Source organism: Triturus cristatus, chromosome 2_1, assembly GCF_964204655.1.
Source record: "Triturus cristatus chromosome 2_1, aTriCri1.1, whole genome shotgun sequence".
Lineage (NCBI taxonomy): Eukaryota > Metazoa > Chordata > Amphibia > Caudata > Salamandridae > Triturus > Triturus cristatus.
In genome coordinates, this window is record NC_140581.1 from 844,377,462 (window position 1) to 844,397,115 (window position 19,654).

General features: G+C 42.2%; 1 protein-coding gene across 1 annotated transcript in view; it reads right to left on the reverse strand.

The window, feature by feature from the left end:
* The window catches only part of SLC1A1 (solute carrier family 1 member 1), a 309,344-nt gene that overhangs the window by 86,848 nt on the left and 202,842 nt on the right, over nucleotides 1-19,654 (reverse strand). The window contains exons 4-5 of the mRNA XM_085632941.1: nucleotides 11,043-11,157; nucleotides 2,691-2,733 (exon numbers count right to left, since the gene is read on the reverse strand). Coding sequence (XP_085489067.1) covers nucleotides 2,691-2,733; nucleotides 11,043-11,157 — 158 coding nt within the window. The remainder of the gene's footprint in view (nucleotides 1-2,690; nucleotides 2,734-11,042; nucleotides 11,158-19,654) is intronic.

The following is a 19,654-nucleotide window of genomic DNA, read 5'->3' on the forward strand; positions in this document are numbered from 1 at the left end:
TCTCTCAAAGAAATACTTAGAAATCAGAGAGTTCTACATCATGGATTTCAGTGATATTCCGCCTCTGTTTGTACCTTTTACTGTGTACAAGAGTAAGTGATGAGTAAATGTACATTAGCAGACTGATGTTGTTCTCCAATAGGAAAATAGTTGTTCATGTGGAGAAAACTCTTGCGGCACACCTCTTGAAATCACGCGAGTGTTTGGAAACGTTACATTTACATGCTTGTCTCAAGCTTTATTGCCTGTAAAACAACAGCCCAGTACTATACAACACAGTAAAGTAAATAATGATACAGCGACTGACTATCGTGCATGAACAAAACACTGCAAATGGCCCTCAGACACCCTTACTTATGACCATCATTGTATAATACCTGCAAGTGCTCTTCAGAAAGCACCCTTCCTACTATCACACTTGATATAACCTCGTGAGCGCCCTTACACAAAGGTGGTAGCTCACCCCAGATCACTGAGACCAGTGCCAGGATGGGCCTAATGATGAAGCATGCCACCTAAGGGTGAATGAGGCCTTTCTGGCCTGTAATTTAGAGAAGTTGAATAATTGTTCCTCAGAGCTACTATGGTGTCTCTATTGTTTTCCAAGTCCTGAACAAGGGGCATGTTTGTGGCTTTGTTATATGGAAGACATACGTATTTGTCCTCTCTATCCAGACCCATCCTCCATTGTGCTGTGACAAGTGACAAGTTGACACTAGACATGTGTTCGCCTGCAACATGAAAACAAATGAACCTTGAGACCCTACAGGGATGAAACCCCTGGGTGACTTCTGTTATTATGAAATTTGGGCGTAAAATTGTCAGTCTATCCATGCTCTATATCACTTCTATGTTAATTCATCTGAAGTTGTCAACACAAGAGCAGTGAGATGCAATAAAACTAAATGCCCTGGAAAAAATGCATTGGAGAAACTACAATGAGGGTCATTTAGAGTAACTTTGGCATGAAGGGATCTCCACTGTAAACTGGTGGCACTCCTGTCCCGCCAACCCCGTAGTTCACCTGCTTCATTTAAAGGTAGGTGAAGCGCAGGGTCATTACTGGTGGAACGTCAGAAGGCTCTGTCAGTGGAAACCCTTGATGTGGCGGCCTGTTTGCCGTTGGGCCTCTGGTCGCAGTGACCATCATTAGATTTCCCTGTCTGGGCCACCATGCAGGGCATGGCGGGCTCACTCGAGGATGTCCGTCAATGGTCCCCAAGCATATAGAGAAAATTCCCTGCATGCGAGGGCCATTGAATGTTTTACAGAAACAAACCTCCTGGTTTGGTAGTATTTTTGTGTAAAACAAACAGAGATGCCGAGTGGGGCAAAATCAACATAGCGTCCACTCTGCATTTCACTCAGACTATAGTTGAATCACGGATGTGGCAGTTACAAACAGAGCCACTGGGATTATGCGATTGTGCGGCCATGGTGTTTTTTTGCATAATTATTGATTTGCCACATTTGTCACATAATCCATCAGCTGCAGCATAATCTACAGATTTTAGCAAACAAAAAAATGTGTTTCGAGCTCAATTGGTTAAAACATTACTAAAAACACAGCAACATGTTTTGTCACACAGCGGAAGCCTTGTTGCAGACGTTGACTGGTCACTGTTCTGTTTCGTGTTACTATATTTAGGTACCAATGAGGTGCGATCCAATCCCCAGAGAGTTTAAAGTGTAACATTTACAAAATAATGACAACATGTGCTTCATTATGCCGTATAATGTGCCTCTTCTTGCCACATTATTTAGTCAACCCTGCTGCATAATTTGGCCCTCTCCAGCCACATGGTTATAATGGATACTTAGATATCACTTGCAGCCAGACGGGGATCTCTAAAGTTTAAGGGAGATCCTGTCAGTTCACCTGTCCTGGTGGTCAGAAGGTTCGCCCGGTGAGATGTCCAAATGTTTTGTGGCAGGTTATGTCGGCAGCATTGTTGTGTTCATCGATGCAGCGCGCAACGAACTTCGTTTTATTTATTTATTTGTTTACTTACCTCTATTGGGCCGTATTCCATAGTTTACTACCCCCGCCCTGCTCCACCCCCACCCCGCCTCACCGCCCCGCAGCACTCCCACCACCGGCCGCTACTGAAGTTTAGGGATTCCCCGAAGGCTGTCTATAGGGCGGCAACTCTCTGTGTGACCCTGTGTTTCCACAGTGCCTAAAGAGTGATGCATACATTGAAGTAACCGTTGAGTGTTTCCTAATAATTGTCCACAATGCCCTTGCAGCGGTGCTATATGTCATGACACAAAAGGCACCAGCGCCGTGAGGACTACACAGCAAATGCTGCTCCTGTTTCCTAAATTGGATAGCAATTGCTTGTTTTGTGTTGCCTGCCCCCAAAGAGCCCTCCTTTCATCACTGTTGCTGTGATTCGGTGCTACTATTCAAACAAATGACTTACACTTGAGAGCCCCCTAAAGATTTCCCATGAACCTAAAGCACAGTATTCTGTTATTTACACAAGTAATGGCACCGTGCAAGCAATGCTCTCCTATAAAACTGAGAGGACCTGCAGGGTGAACAGTCTCGACTTTTAAAAACAGACATTTAATTACTATTTGCTCAAAAGCGCACTAAAAGAATGATTGATTTAGTTTATGTGAACTTTAAAAGGGACAGTAGGATGCAATAAAATAATTCCAAAGGTTAATAGATTCATCCTTACCTGCTGAAAGCAAGCCTGCACAATATTTTCAGGGAACATATTCCTGTCAAATAAAGTGTAACAATACTATTAATGAACATTGTAAATTGCAAACCGATCATGCGTGTCACCAAATAATGTGTGGACTAGACCACTGTCCTCTGGGCAATGCAGAACTTCCTAGAGCCATTTTCACATTCACTCGCCATCTCTTTCGGTAGCTCATTCATTTTCATTCTTGCACTCTCTTCTTTCACCTCTAGTATTTCATCAATGTGCCGATACATCTAATCCCCTTTTTTTATTATCTCCTTTAGAACTAGACCTTTACATTATTTAGTTTAACAGCTCTTTTATTGTAAACTACCCAGAGAATTAACTACATTTTTACTTGGTTTGAGAAATTATAGTTATTACATTAGGTGGAAGTATAATGTGGTGTGGGCTAGGGGTCCACAACGTAAGATCAAGAGGGCTGAATCCATACTACATTTTCATAGTAACCACTCAAGGTCAATTTATAAAATGTTATATATCAGTGGTTATTCTGAAAATATGGCATTGATCTGGCCCTCCTGGCTATGTTGGTCAACCCTAGTGTAGGCAACATACATTTATTTTTAAATTTTTCGATTTGTTCTTGGCTCTTTCTTACTTTTATTTGACTTGAAGGCTTGACATTATTGTATGTTTTGATCACAATATGTGGTTTATTTACTTTCTGTATGTTTGTGGGCAACAATGTCTAGATATTTTGCTGTAGGGACTTAATGAACCCTTTGGGATATTGATAATACATGCTCCTATAATGATAGCAATGGGGAAGAGAGAAGTCCCAGTAACTAACCCACAATCATAGTGCCCGCACCCTGCTGCAAGGTTTTAACCGGCATGTAAAATAACAAGGTCCAACTAGGTATAAGTCAAAGTAGGACTTTTATATAATCGGGGGAGATGAAAAATAAATCCCAAAACAACTAAATGTAAATAAAGATATTCCAATGAGACTATATAACCAGATAGGAAGTAAAAATATCGTTTTTATATTTGAAAAGGGAACGAAATTAGACTTCGGCTGCAATTATGAAACTGCCCAAAAGTGAAGGTGAACACTGTTTGCCCAAATTTGTGATCAAAATAGCAACATGGCGACAGACAGAATAATCAATGATTGATAGAACATGATTTTACAAAGTCAAAATTATCCCTATCCTCATGCTCTCTTTGAAATAAGTTCGTTAAGAACGTGTTTATAGCTGTAAATGTCAACGGCGATTCAACTTCAAGGCAAACTGTGGGGTCATTAGCAGGACAAAGGAAAGCAGTGGTGACCAGAACAGACCCTACGTCACTCACGTGCCATACAGGGTATCAATTATGGAGCTTGAGGGGTAGAACAATGTCCACTATGAAGTTACTGGAGGAGGAATGGAGGTGGCTTGTACCCAAAGTAGTTACATGTGCTGCTTTAAATTAGATGCATCCAGGGAGGGGCCCCTGTGAGAATACCTGGAGTGACGTCAATGGAGTGAGTCTATGATTATGGGGAAGCGAAATTGCACACGTGCCGTTGCAAAGGTAAATCTGTGACAATCTCTCCAGCACACCTGCACTGAAGATCCAGAGTGGGAGTAGAGCTCAGCAAAGAGAAAGGTCCAAGAAACGATTCTGGACCAGTAATGGGGACCGGAAGTAGTCTGGTGCCAAGGCTGGAGAGGAGGCTGAGGCTTCATTCCTTTCTCCACCGGGCCTAGACGCATGCCATCCAGCTGGGTTACTTTTTTTATTTTTTTGTCTGTGCTGGCCGGTTCTTACTAGTTCTCCCAGGTTCACTGACACCGTCTTGCTGGGTGGGCAAGCAGTTGTTTATTTCCAATATATGGCTTCTCTTAGTTTTCCTGTCACTTATACTCAGCTTCCTTCTTTATAAATCCATACTGCACACGTAGCATGCATTAGGATTTTAGAAGATGACTCAAGGTAAACAAGAACAACATACCTGCAACATTGGCCTTTATTTTATAAACCATTTTGATCTGATGCCTGAGGTGGGTTTGGTTGTATGCACGAACATGACATGCTCATGTCACGCCAATGCGCCAGTGTTGACTTTCAGTGCGTTGTTGTAATGAAATAGACTCGAGTGGGACACGCTCCGTGTAACGCTCGTGCCTATTTCAGATGATGCCTACCTGGGGGGCTAATTAGCTGTGTTGGCTCGTGGAATGCAAGTGTACTTTCGAAAGGCTGGGGGGGTGTATATATTTGTGGGGCTGGCAGATTTTGGGATCAGTTACCTGTCTTAATTCTGCTGCACATGCGGTCCTGCAAATAAATGGCAATACTGGCCCACGGGGGAAGTGAAGGTCGCAGGTTTTCCTCCGGGGCACTTCGCGCAATGCCAGAAGGACAAGGTGGGAAGGGGGTCAAGGGATTAGAAGAAGGGGCGGGAATAGGGTGGGGTATAAAGGTGTCAGGAGAGGAGGATCCGGCCTCTTCCTGACACCTGGCACCACTGGGAGGGTAGAATTAATTTAGTATGCCCACCCACCCTACAGGTTGTAGTAGAAGGGTACAGGTGTGATGGGTTAGCATGCCAGTTTAGGACAGGTTGTGGAGCATAGGCTTGGCGGTACTTTGAAGGGGTGGTGAGTCACATACGGGTGGATCTACCCCTCGGGGGGAGAGTAAAAAGGTGACTGATGGCAGGATCTGGGATGAAATGAGCATGCAAGAAATTCAAGAGAGGATGTTTGGAGGGCAAGTGAAGGTGAGAAGGGGGATATGAAGGAGGTCGCAGAGTGAAAGAAGTAGGGGATTTTATCTGGACAATTTGAAAGCACAGCTCTCAACGTGTGTGTGGGCTGGAAGACACAGACGGACAACCCCAGCCCCAGTTATTCATTCATTCCAGGGAGAAGGCCTAAATTCTGTTCAAATAGGGAACAATTTAGGCCTTATGAATTGTTGGGCCGAGGATCTTTCACTGCAGTTTCTCACTTATGTTGGCTGTGGCAGGGCTAGTTCCATCGATTTTATGCTAATATCTATAAATGTCTTTAAGCTTGTTCTTGTCTTTGTGGTGGAACCTCACTGTCTGAGTGATCATAACCCCCTTATCGTCTCCCTCAATTTAAAGACCCAGGTGGGGAAGGGCGATGATCGCCTGATCCATTACCATCGGAACAAGGGAGTCAGGCTGAATTGGGGTAAGATCGATCCCCTCAAATTTGAAGGAGATATTATCAAAGGCTACTCCCACTTAATTATGGGGTGTTTGAAGTCAGACTCTGCTTCAGAGGATGTTGTTCAGGAGTTTGGGTCACTATACGCTGAGGTAGCCATGAGGCTGACGAGGAGCCCTAAGCATGGGGAACCCCAGGAGGCCCTGTGGTTTAATTCCGATTGTTCTAGGGCCTATAAAGATTTAGAAAAAGCTCCTAATGTTATTCCACGTAACAGAGATCTAGTTAAAACAGCAAGGCACAAATATAAAACAATAATTGAGGGTAGAAAAGCAAAACTGAGAAGTCTAGCATGGGAAGATCTTGAGGGAGCGGAGCCCTAAGAGTCACAAAAACAAATTGGGAAATTATAAATCGCCATTATTTACTGAAGAAGCTATACAGATGGATACACTGATGGCATCTTCAAAGCCCAAAATAAAAGGGTCGAGGAATACATAAGGGATTTGCCCATAGATTTTTTTGCAGCTACCCAACTCAGTCTATCAATTACAGTAACTGAGGTTGAGGAGGCGTTAGCTTAGGGGTCCCATCTGAAAGCACCAGATCCTGATGGGGTCCCCCTTTTAGAAAAATAATCCAAACCTGTGGGCACCCCTGTTGACAAATGTATTTAAGACAGTAATTACTGGCCCAATGCCCGTATCCTGGAAGGAGGCAATGGTGGTACCATTTATAAAAAGGGTAATAGAAGTGACCTGGCTTGTTACAGGCCAATTTCGCTTATTGATGCCACAGCTGGGGTATTGGGTAGAGTTCTCCTCATCCGTTTGGAGACCTGGGCAAACCACCATGGGAGCGATATTCAATAACCAAAATGGTTTCAGGAGGGGGCTTGGCATGACCGAGCAATGCCTTAATTTGTCCTTAATTATCAACAAATACATGAAGGCCAGGAAGGGCTCGAACCACCTGGCTTTCATGGATTTGTCTAGTTCCTTTGACACTGTTAACCAGGAGAAACTATGGGATATGCTGGAAAGTTTGGGTGTGGAACAAGCACTGGTGTCTCTTATCCGTAGGCTACATTTTAATACTTCAGTCTCCATAAGATACGGCACTCAAGGGGAAAAAACTGAGCAAATAGCTTCAGCAGAGGGTGTCCATCAAGGGTACATCCTAGCCCCTTTTCTATTTATATTATATACTTTAATATATACAAACGGTCTAGAGGCTTCCCTATTAAGTAGGAAACTTGATTTTCCCCAAATTGGCAACAAATCTGTCCCCTTGCTATCTTATTCTGATGACACAGTGGTAATGGCCACGATAGCGAATAGCCTTCAGAATTCCCTGGATACTTTTATTGATTTTATGTCGTCACTTGATCTTAAAGTACATTTTATTAAATCATATATTATGGTATGCGGCCCAAAGAGTACAAAAACTAAGATTTTCGTAGCACAGGACAAGAGAATAGAAACGGTTGAGAATTTTATGTACCTGGCGAATTTAATTAACAATAAGCTAAGTTGCTGGGAGCGTGGAACTAGTGATGTGACAGGAGATAGCACACCTGCCCGATTTATTCATGAATGTGTTGTACCTGATTCTCTGTGTTTGATAACTGATGTACTTCTGGCAATGATTTTGTATGGTATGGTCTCTCGAGCTTTGTTAATAAATAAAAAAAGATTTAAAAACAAAAAAAAAAACAATAAGCTAAGTTGGGACCCACTTGTGACAGCAAGAGCCCACCATACAACTAGGGCTGTGGATGGTCTATTTCGCTTTGCATGCAAATTAGCCCATAAGCCTGTTAGGGAAATAATCACCCTTTACAAAGCCAAATGCCTTTCGATTGCAACATATGGGGCAGGGGTGTGGGGCATCACAATATCCGCCAGCTACAAATAGCTGAAAATAAATTCATTAAAAGGCTTATGATGACGCCTAATCGTGCCCCTAACCACCTATGTAATGATGAATTGGGATTAGAGCATATAGAGGATCGTATATCTTTTGCCCCTCTACTCCTATGGGTGAAAATTTGGCTAGCTGAAGAACGAACGTTCTCACAAGAAATAATAAAAGATTGTCAAAACTTAGCCAACTCTCTAACAATACCACAGCTTTGTTTCGTGAAAGACAAATATTATGAAATAGGATTTGGGCATTTCTATGATAGTCCTGAAAGTATCCCACTGAATGCCAAAGTCATTATCAAAGAGGCGTTACATTCAAGGAGAAACAAGCGTTATCCTCACCAAGATGAGATAGGTCCAATGCACTTGTCCCCTGTCCCATTGCAATATTATTTAACATTCACCACTAATCTGCAGATTAGATTTTATTTAGCTAGATTTCGGTTAGGTACTGTGCATTTTTTGCTGGCGTTTCCACCCCAGAGTGGTTGGGCAAATGATCTCTCACCTTGTCCATGTGATAATCTTACAAGCCAAAGCACTTTGCACTTTATCTTATTCAGCACTTTATATAAAACGGGAAGGAGTACATTTTTAATCCCACTTTGAAAGAAAATTCGCCCTTGTACATATGTTGATCGTTTTAAATTCTTGCACTCACTGACTACCCCTGATATTTGTATTGCAGTCGCCAATTATATAAAAGCATCTTTGGCCATTAGGAAACGTTATGAGTAAGAATTCCCTGAGTTGTCTCACTGTAACTACCGTATTCAAAGAGTCACATGTCCCTGGTATTTTATGAATTGTTGTTAACAAATTGTTCAGAACTGTTTATATGCTGTGATAATGTTTTTGTAAATCCTAACGGTGTTATGAATTGATACTAGGTTGTTTTTTATTGTATTTTAAGTAATATGCACTTTGAAGGTTATAGATTTTAATCCACTTGGACATTTTGGAGGTCTATTCAGCTGCCATAAAGGCCACTAGAAAAGCACCTTAACTTAGGAATTGACATGGCTTATAGTTTCCCTTCGTGATGTTTTTAACCCCTTCGGTGCTCATGACGGAACGGTTCCGTCATGAGCGTCGGTTGAGCTGTGCTCATGACGGAACCGTTCCGTCATGACCCCGCCCGCGCAAGAAACGGTCAGCGCTGAGCGGGAATCGGCGCCGCATCGAAGAGGTTAAGTGTCTGTTTAATTGTTGTATGTTGGCATTTGAAGCAATCACGTTTGACCCAGTAAATTAATTTTAGTGAAGTACGTAACGTTATTGTATGATCATTTGTCCTAGGCTGGAAATCGATGCTGCTGTTGTTGATGTTAAATGCCCTTATTGGTACTCTTTTATGACTGGTTAAGCCGAATAAAGATTTGTTGATGATGAAAGGGGAGGAGTGAAACAGATGAGATGGTTGGAGAATGGCTGGGGAGAATGAGCTGTAGGGTTATGTATTTGCAGTTATGTATTGTTGATGAAGTTTAACTATAGCAACCTTGTCTTAATAAATGGCATTTTATGCTTCAAATAACAGCGTGGAGTGTGGTTATTGCACAAATGTAACGGATTGTTCCTCTGTCTGTAAATTACTTCGTTTCTGTGTGACTTCTTATACTTCCTACAGAAGAGGAATGGTTTAGAGAGGTTAAAACATACCCTCCCTGAGTTAACTGTACATTCAAAAAGATATTGACTTCTCTTTTGCATGAGCAGTTAGTACTCTGTGTGTGCCTCTAAATTGTGACCTGAGTGGTAACTTATGCTGGCTGAAATTCCAGGGCAAAGTTCTTAAAAAAGTAAAATTCACTGATGCTTAGCCAGCAGAGAGAATTAGGGTTTCGCCAGGGGTGAAATAATGAATCCCAAAGCCCAACACAGTTGCATTTAGAAACACTGAGAGGGGCTGGGCAATGTAACTAATGAAATATGCATTAAGATGAATACATTTCCCCAGATCCCTTTAACATCCCCCGCAGAGAAGCTTGTGTGCCTCGGATGCCTGCAGGGTCCTCTCGGCACACTACGAAGCAGGCGCCCCAGGGAAGCTCCCTAGCTGATGAACTTGCCTTCATGCACTGTCAGTGGCTGGACAGTGTAATTAACTTAATGCAATTACCATTAAGATAATAACATTGCCTCGCCCCAGGAAGTGCTGAACACACTTCTGTGCATTCCTCGCTGCACAGAAGGAATATGTGCAATGCAAGGCAGGGTTTTGATTAGGGTGGGTACTTGCAAGTGCTAATAACAGGCAGCAATTCAAAATGGACTTTAAAATGGGTCCCTGTCTTGCCCTATAGTCATGTCCTTAACTTTGAAAATAAAAAACACTGCTCAATTTCTCGTTTAACATTGTTTACTTCGAGCTGCTTTGTTAGGGAGCAAGAGAGTGCCCCTTTTATGTGGAAAGAGTGGGACAGAGAAGGATGAGCCTATGAACACAAATCTCAGCAAGTCTTGTCTTTTCATTGAGGGCGGAATGTGGTAGAAAGTGTTATCACTCGTTGGGCTCACTCCTGTGCTTCCACGATCACTGCAGGCAATACTAACATAGAATATGGATGTTCATATGGTGTACTTAAAAATGTGGCTTTGTTGTGGTATCTGGGGTTGCACACGTCAAATGCTTACTCAGCTCCTGCACGTTACACACAGTTTTGATGGAAAATTGCACCTGTAAATTCTCACTGTACTTTCTTCATACAATATGCCACCATTCTAGGTGAGGGGAAAAAGATCCTCATCCCTTACTCGTCATTTAATAAGCATGTATCCTTCTTATACTGGTTCTGGCCCAGAAACAGGGGGAGAGGCCCCTATCCCCCTAATTTGAAGTAGGATTTTGTAGGTGTATCTGGGCAAGATTATAAATTTCCGTTAATTAAGATCAGATGATGAGGGTAAGATATTCGTGTTTTTATTCGTCTGCTGGAAAAGAAGAAGGGATGGCACAGCCAACACGTGTTTCGCCACCTAATTGGCCCTCTTACAAAGATACCTCTTTACGCGAATACCCGCCCTGAGGAAGCCCCAGGCCTGATGGCCAATTAGGGGGCGAAACACGTGTTGGCTGTGCCATCCCTTCTTCTTTTCCAGCAGACGAATAAAATCACGAATATCTTACCCTCATCATCTGATCTACTTGCATCAATTGGATATTTTATCCTAATTAACGGAAATTTATACTCTTGCCCAGATACACCTACAAAATGCCACCATTCTAGCAGAACGAGCTTAAAAAGGAGAGAACGTCTCACCTCAGTAAATCAAGCATGGCATCCACGGTGTGGACCTCGGGAGTACTTCCTGTCCGGTCAATGTCATCAGCACTCTGGGACACTCCTGGCTTGATGCTCACCACCAGCACAATCCCTTAAGAGAAGAAATACCAACATCAGTAGGGGAGTAAATTCATCACAGGCCTTGTCTTATCTGACATCACAGTTCGTGTCTGAATCTGCAGAGCTGTAAACATATTCTTGAAGCACACCTTTGCATCTTGCCTCTAACCAGGAAGGTTCTATCATATGGATTTCATATGCTATCTACGTAGCATGCCCTTATTTTTACTGACATGAGTTGTCAGGCACTTCCGCTATGAGAGGACAAAGTGATGTGCGAGTAGTGGAAGGCTTAGTAAGTACTTCTCCTTTTCCGAAAAATAAAATGATGTGTTAAAAAATCTAAGACAGTGTGGTACACAGCCAGCAGCTACCCGCACAGGTAAGAGCGGTGGGTTAAGTGGAGGGGGGATTTCGATGGACGTTGACGAGGGAAAATTAAATAAATAGCGGTGGGGGCCCACACCCGGCCCCAATGCTCTTACCTGCACAGGCCTCGGCTGCACACTGCTATGCCATCAGAGAATACAAACATCTCCAGCTTACTGTGGAGACAGAGACAGGAACCACCAAGGAATGGGCAGGATGTCAAAAAGGGACGTCCAAAAAGACTTACATTTGCCATTTCTAAAAATCATCAAAAAAGTCGAATGTACTCTCCATATTAAATAGACAGCATTATTGTTTCAAAATCAAGGGCGTGTGAGCTACATTTGCATTACTTCATCTGTCGCTCACTTAGCTGAAAACATATTGTTTAATACATGCTTCCATCCACACAGAACCATTCCGAGGATGTGGACTATTGTAAGCAAGAGCAAGAGATGGCTGCTATCTTTCAAAAATGGGAATGCATGCTTACAGGTGTGTTCAAATTAAAGTTGAAACCATCCCTGGATAACTTTTTGTGCTAAGTATTATTCATATGGTTGAATGTCACAATATCGAGTACAAAAATATTGTGACATCAAAATATGGTAACCTAAATATCGAGAAGCTAAAGTTTGTGACTTTAAGTACATATAAGTAAGTATACATTCATTATTTTTAACGCCACATCTATGTACCTTCAAGATAAAGTCACGGTAGGTAGACGTGGAGTTAAGTATGGTGAACATATACTTACCTGTATACATGAGTATGATAGTTAAAACTCGATACTGAGGTAACATACTGATTCTTAGAGCATATTCAATAAACAAAAGTGAGAACGCTCAAGGCCATTCTTTCCATTCTGTTCTGGTCAATAGACCTTTTTAGGAGCCTGAGAGGAAAAGGGTTAACAACAGTTCAAATCTCCAAGTACAAAGCGATCAGTAAGACTACACACTAAGAGTCAATAATCATCTACTTAATTGCACTTTAAGGGACACAGGGGGTTTTAACTGTGTGCTTGCATTTGTTCTCTTTTACATTCTGCTCATACTTTCGGCAGTTGCTGAGTCCTGATTGGTCCAGGGTGAACCAATTGGCAACCATCCTGGGTGGAGTCTGTTAGACCTCCCCAGCAATTGAATGCACGCCGTCCATGTTCTCAATGTTGCTTTTAAAAATTGAACTGCTTCGTTTTATTGAAATTGCTATTTTTTATTGAAACTCGTTTTTATGCCTTGTAAATGCACTTTATGGGACGCGGTGGGGTTTTAACTGTTTGATGCATTTGTTCTATTTTACATTCTGCACGTGCTTTTGACAGTTCAGAGGGAACCAATCGGCGATGGGCCTGGGCTGTTAGAGTTCCCCTGGTATTGATGCACGGCACACCGCTGGCACACCGAAGTCAAGCCCATCTGCACCTATCCTCACCTGCACAGCACCAGGGGCTAGGCACCCTACCCCGCTTGACCCTCAGAGGTTAGCTTATTCCTCTCATGAACTTACTGTTTTCAGGTCTTTCACACAACATTGTGGTAAGAATAGGAGGGCTCCAGATGGACCTCCTTACAGCTGTCCGACCTACGGTTTTAAGATTAGCTCTGTTGGACTCACGGCCTATTTGTTCCCCCAGGTTACTTACTACAAGCTCTATATGTCGAGTACTTTGATTTTATTCAGGATAACACCCCAGATATTCTGTTTCCTACAGAAAAATGGCTGACCCAGGCTTTGGTAGCTGAACCTGCTTTGGCACTTCCCCCATGATATTATCTGAAGAATTTCAATTGAACTAGTAGCAGAGGAGGTGGCATAGCAGTGATGTATAGAGACATGTATATATATACACCTGCAGTTTGACCCTCTGCAATATTTCTGACTGTAAAAGTGCCCTTTTTAAAATTGCGCTGAACAGCTATTTTACATTATCAGGGATTCTCATTCATCCCCCCCAATTCCATTTACAATCTTTAAAGAGGCTCTGATAGATCTTACCACCTCACTAGTTATTAGATCAGCTAATTTTTAAATCTTGGGAGATCTAAACCTTCACCTGGATGCCAATCATAATGGCGATATTTCCAATTTCATAGACAATCTTTCTGCTCTCCAGCTAACACAGGTGGTTATTGGTGCCAATCATTCAACTGAACACCTCTTAGATCCAATGTATTCTAATCTTTGTTCCATAAGGGTATTGACCCCATCCCCCTCCCCTCCCCCTTTGCTATCCGCATGTCTGTCTGCCTGCCTTGCCAATTACAGACTACCATCTCTATTCCGATCCATAAACGTTCATGGCACAGGCTCGACATTTGGGGACTTTATTCAGGCCTGTCATCCTCAGTTGGCCTCTGATGTAGGGGCAGCGAACAACACCTTACAATCTCGGCTCACTTCAGCCTTCGATACCTTTATCCCTGTAAGACAGGTTCGTGGTAGGAAAGAGCATGCAGCTCGTTGGTTTAATGACATTTTGGTTTCTGCAAAAAAGCATTGTAAGACACTATAATGCTCATGGAGGAAAACATAGGATGTCTCCCTAAAAACTTGCTATTGAGCAGCTATTAAGTTCTACCATAAACTGATTAGGAAGGAAATCTAGGGCAGACTATTTTTCACATAAAATCAGAAATAGCAACAACCTCACAAAATTTTTTCATTTAGTAAATAGCCTCACTAAACCTATGCTCCCAGAAAACTCCATCGAAGCCTCTAATGCACACTGCGAGAAGCTAGCAGAATATTTTATTGACAAGATAGAGGAGCTCCACCAGCATTGATGTTTTTGCAGTGAGGCTTGATGGCATTATGAGCCAGGTTTAGTCAGGTTCACCCACTGACCCATTCAAACCTGACTTGTTTCTTAAGCTTCATGTTTTCCTCCTTCCACCCTGTTTAGAACTGGTCAATCTCACTCTGTTCTCTGCCTCTGGGCCTTTGAAACATGCAAAAGCAATCCCCATTTTAAAGAAGCCATCTTTGGATACCTTCAAGCCTGAAAACCTTCGCCCTATCTCTCTCTTGCCTTTTCTTGCTAAAGTACCAGAGAGACATGCCAATGCTTCTCTTACTCAGGTTGAGGAAGATAACCATATTCTGACATTTCTCAAAACAGCCTCAGATGGTTACAGAGTAACTCCGTTGCACTTTGGAGGAAGGCAGATCCTCAGCTTTGATTTTGCTTGATTTAAGCGCCGCATTCAATAAGGTGTCCCATAAGTTCTTGATTCAACGCTTTAACGCTTACAGGACATCGGTATAGGTGGGTCTCTATTGTCCTGATTGAACTTGTTTCTATCTCGGCAATCTTTTCAGGTTATGTCCCCTACCTATAGCTCCCTACCCCATGGTCTGTATCATAACATTCCAAAGGCTCTACCTTGAGCCCTACTCTGTTTAATATTTACATTCAACGCCTGGCTCTGGTCGTCAAAACCTTGGGGTTTATGCTGGTGTCATATACAGATGACAATCAGCTCTTGCTCTCCTTCTCTGATAATCATTTGCCAGACCTGGCCACCTTTCAGAAAGGAATATCTGCCATCGCAGAGTGGATGGATGCTTACTGCTTACCTCTTAAGAGGAGCAAAACAGAAATCCTCCTTTTAGGAAAAGATACCCACTCTTGGGGCGACAATGGTGGCCTCCCTCTTTAGGGCACTCTCCCCTTCCAAAGACAACCATCAAAAATCTAGGAGTTTGAGTAGATAGCACTCTATCCTTTGAAGCACTGACCAAATCTGCAGCAGGCATGTGTTTTGGGCTCATGAGAGGGCTTAAACCTATTCTGGGTTTCTTTTTTTCTGACTTTATCACATTTTCATTCAGGTAGTTATCCTATCCCAGTTGGATTACTGCAACATTCTGTACCTGGGAGTCAATAAATCAGTAACTAGAAGACTCCAGCTGAGACAAAATGCTGCAACCATGTTGCTGTTCTCCCTCCGAAATTCGTGCTCGGCATCTGGTCTTCTCCACAATTTGCATTGGCTCCCAGTGGATAGGCGTATACACTTCAAAACCTTGTGTATTACCCATAAGATTTTGCACTCCCTGTGAGCCCCTATCCTGTCCAATCTGGTATCTCTATATCAACCATCATGTCCCTTACGTTTGCCCATTTTTAATCTGGCCACTATCCTGCGAGTCAAGAGACTAAGAGCCACTGCCACGACTTTTGTGCTAAGGCCCCACCTCTCTGGAACACGCTCCCTCTCCCTATCAGTTCCCTTCAGAACCATTTGCAATTCAGAAAAACACTGGACCTGGCCTTCACCATTTCTCTGCAGTTTTTTTATTGACTAGTGCTGGTAAGCCCTATTACTGGGCCGGCTACGCGCTCTAAAAAATTTTAACACATAACATAACTTGAAGTTAAAAGACTTATTGCAAACGCAAAGCCAGACTAATATAATTCAATCTCTAAAACATGCTGTGGGAATATAGAATTATTAAAGGAAGGCCAGCACACCTTACAGTGTTGGTCCTCAAAAACAAAGAGCATATAAGTATCTACATTGCAGAGATGCAAAATAGGAGGAAAAGAACCTGATGGCTGGACAAATGATTTCTATCTTTCTCCCCATACATGGAAGACATCTGCAGCATCTAATAAACCCTACACTAACCTAAAGATATGGAAGACCCTGTTGAATCAAAGAAGTAAGAAAGGTGTCAGCATCAGAACCTCTGTAGAAGTTCTTTAGGAAGGAATCATGTATAGCATGAAGTCACACAATCAAAAAAGTCAAGAGAGGTCTGTACTTCTCCAAGTTTAAAGGGAATCTGACTAACCTCAAGGTGGGTTCACTAATTAAATAGCACAAAGAACATTCGAGACAACATGACCTTATACACATCTAAGTATCTTTCAGTTCCCAAGAAAAGAGCTTGGCGCCATGAACACTATTTCCACATTCCAGTTTCTGCTTCCAAAGCATCCTCAGTTTACTCCCTTTGCCCGATAGCACCAACTTGTAACAGTAACACTCCCTTTGTTAGTCATTAAAATTGTTCGATCTTGCCAGTTCTTCTTCACCTCACTATCTCAGAAATATAATGTGCTTTTCACTAACTAACAAATGCCTTTAATCTGCTGAAAATATGCCAGAAAACAACTTTGACGTTAGCATTAAATGCCTCGACTGTAAGCTTAAGGCCCAAACTCAGCATTTCTCTTTGGATGCATATAATATTTCTACAACCTACGTATAGCTCAATAAATGAAATCTTTAATATTGAAATCAAGCCATCTTATACTGTACTCTTATATGGTGCACTATATATGATACATGTATTATTAAACGAAATCAACAACTGGTCACAATTTACAAAATAAACATTTAATTCATTTTCCCTAATCCCTGGCGAATGCACTGCATTAAATCCATTTTAGTGCACACCTTACAATCTAAACCTATAGAAGACATTTCTGAAAAGGAAAAAACATTAGTATGCATGCAGATATATCAAAAACACACAATAAATGCATTTGCCATATATTTAGTGCACATATTTCACTAGAATTATGGCATCACACGAATACATAAGGCCAAATGTAAATATATGTGTGGCCTAGCCAAAAGTAGAAGGATGGAGCTAAAATGCTGCCACTCCAAAAGTGTAGCTACTAAATGAAGCTCGAACATTGATATGCATGAGCAATGGCAGTGACCTTATTTTAATTGTATGTGAAGTGAACAAACTCCGATTGTAAATGCAACAAGTACCCTGCAGGTGGAGTAACTTTAAGGTAGGGTTTGTATGTGTGTGCTTTTTATTGATAAGGCAGGTGAGGGAGCTGATATTTCACTCACTTCAGCCTGTTGACTGCTGTAGTTGAGAGCCTAGGGAGCCTTATCCAGTCATCCGGGAGTGCCATGATCAAGGCTCTGGGAAGCTTCACTCCAAGGTTAATGTGTAAGATCTATAGGTCCTTTCAGAGCTCGCATAGTTGGAAGTCAGCATAATTTCTTAATGTTAGTTTTGTGCTGATATGTAAAGTAAAAGGGCTCGTCAACGTAGCAGATAATGCACAGAAAGCACACAATGGACTCTCTCGCATGGGGCATGGAGTAACAGGAGATCCCTATTGAGAAGTCTATGACTAGTAAACGGACAGGTGCAAGTACCTGGTGAAATAATCAGATAGTCACCAGAATGTACACATAGGGCTGTGGTGCTTACTTTGCAATGATTACGTAAAAGTGCCAAAGTCAATACATACTGGCTGTAGCAGAGATCCACTGGAGGCAAGGCCGGGAGAAGAGATTCATTCACACCCACATGTACTGCTGTGACAGAACCTATGTAACCTGAACATCTGAAAAAACAAAGTGGCTACAACTATATGAAATTAACTTTTCGACATGACTATTTTTTTTATAGAAATGGATGGAGTTGCACTGGTGGAATTCTGCAAATAGATTTATCTGCAGAAAACAAGTTACCTAGGCAAGGATCCGAGGTGAAGCAACCTGCTGCTTTATTTTTAGCACATAGGTGTGATATAGGTACTATGTGATTTTTTATGCTGATTTCCTTTAGAACGTTTAACACACAGACCCCACACAGTCTCTAGTTTTAACAATGTGCCATCTACTCACCATATCCTAAGGATGGTTTAAGTTCATGTCTCCTCTTTGACCACATTACCTTTGAAAGAATCCTCAGGTCATGTTATTATGTTCCCTTCATTCTGTACCTAGCTGCTCAGCCAGCGTCAGTGTTCCGCGTAGAATGTTAGTGTGGGTGGAATGCTTAGATACTGTGTGGGACTGAGACAGTTGGGAAGATGGGCTGAGCAGCTAGGAGGCTGCTCCTGGTGGGGCTAATGCTGGGGTCTATGCTGGGGCCTATTGTGGAGCCTGATCTGGGGCCTGTTCTAGGTTCACTACTTCTACACCTAAGATCTCAATAAACATCATCTACATTTACCTGGCCACGTCTACAGCGTCTACTTGTACATCCTGCACACGTGGGGCCAGCCCACTACATTTATGGCGACGATCTGGAGAAAATCTCACGCAAAAGGTAACATGAAGGCAACCAAGAATGAGGAGTGGACAAAGAGAATGTGTAGAAAAGAACCAAGGTCATGTAAAATGGAAAAAAAGAAACAAGCGTCAAGAAATTTAAAGAAAAGAAAAGAAACCTGTTTAGCGACGCAGTTGAAGAAAAAGAAATATGTCAAGCATGCCTGTCTGCCCCACCAGTGTCCATCACACCGGACAGTCCAACCCAGGCATGTTGTGTTGTCATCTGAGTGTCTTCAACAGCCAGAAAGTTATCAACAAAAGTGTCTAGGTTTGTCAAGAAAACCAAACTTAAAAAAAAAAGGGTACACCGTGTACAAGCAACAACTAGCATCTCACTATTAATGGAGAGTGCCTCTGCAATCAAGGTAATCACTGATTGCATCGAGTGGGTGAGGTGTTTTATTTGAAAATGAGGATCAACTTTTCAGCGTGTTTCTGAGTAATGCACGACAGCTGTTTACCCGACTTCAGCACTGGTGTTGTAATACAAAGAAAGCAGTTTTAGAATGACTTTCACCTTGGTAAGTGAGTCGTCTAGTCTTCACCTTCTTAAAGTGCAGCTATCGTCTTGCCAGAGAGTTTGGTGTACACTCATTGCAAGTAACTTTATGGGCATATTTCGTGAGTGTTATGAGGCATTAAACGGAACCATCGGCCAAGATGAGTGAAAGTTTACGTGAGTCTACATTATATTGACGTACTTGAAGTAATTTTTTAAAATGGAATTCAGCATGGTAAATATTATGGTCATTTGTACCTGTGACAGTTAAACGGCTTGATTGCAGTTTCAAAACGCGAGCACGAGACATCTCGCGAAGTGTGGAGTCATAGAGTTTTCTCATCTGTTCTTTGATGACGTTTCCAAACTATGTTGCGGGTCGTTTTGTTTCATGGACGTGCCGTGAGCCATCCAGCACTAGCGTGACTCTACGTGTAATCATCGTGGGACTGTCATGTTAGTTCATTGCCAACCACGTTGTATGCAAGCAGTATATTTTTACAATGACAGTGCCAGCGTAGGGAATTTGAGGAGTATTGCCAACCACGTTTTGTGCGCAAAAATAAAGTTATTTGAAAAAAAAGTCGGTGATGATTGGGCACAGGTGCTGCACT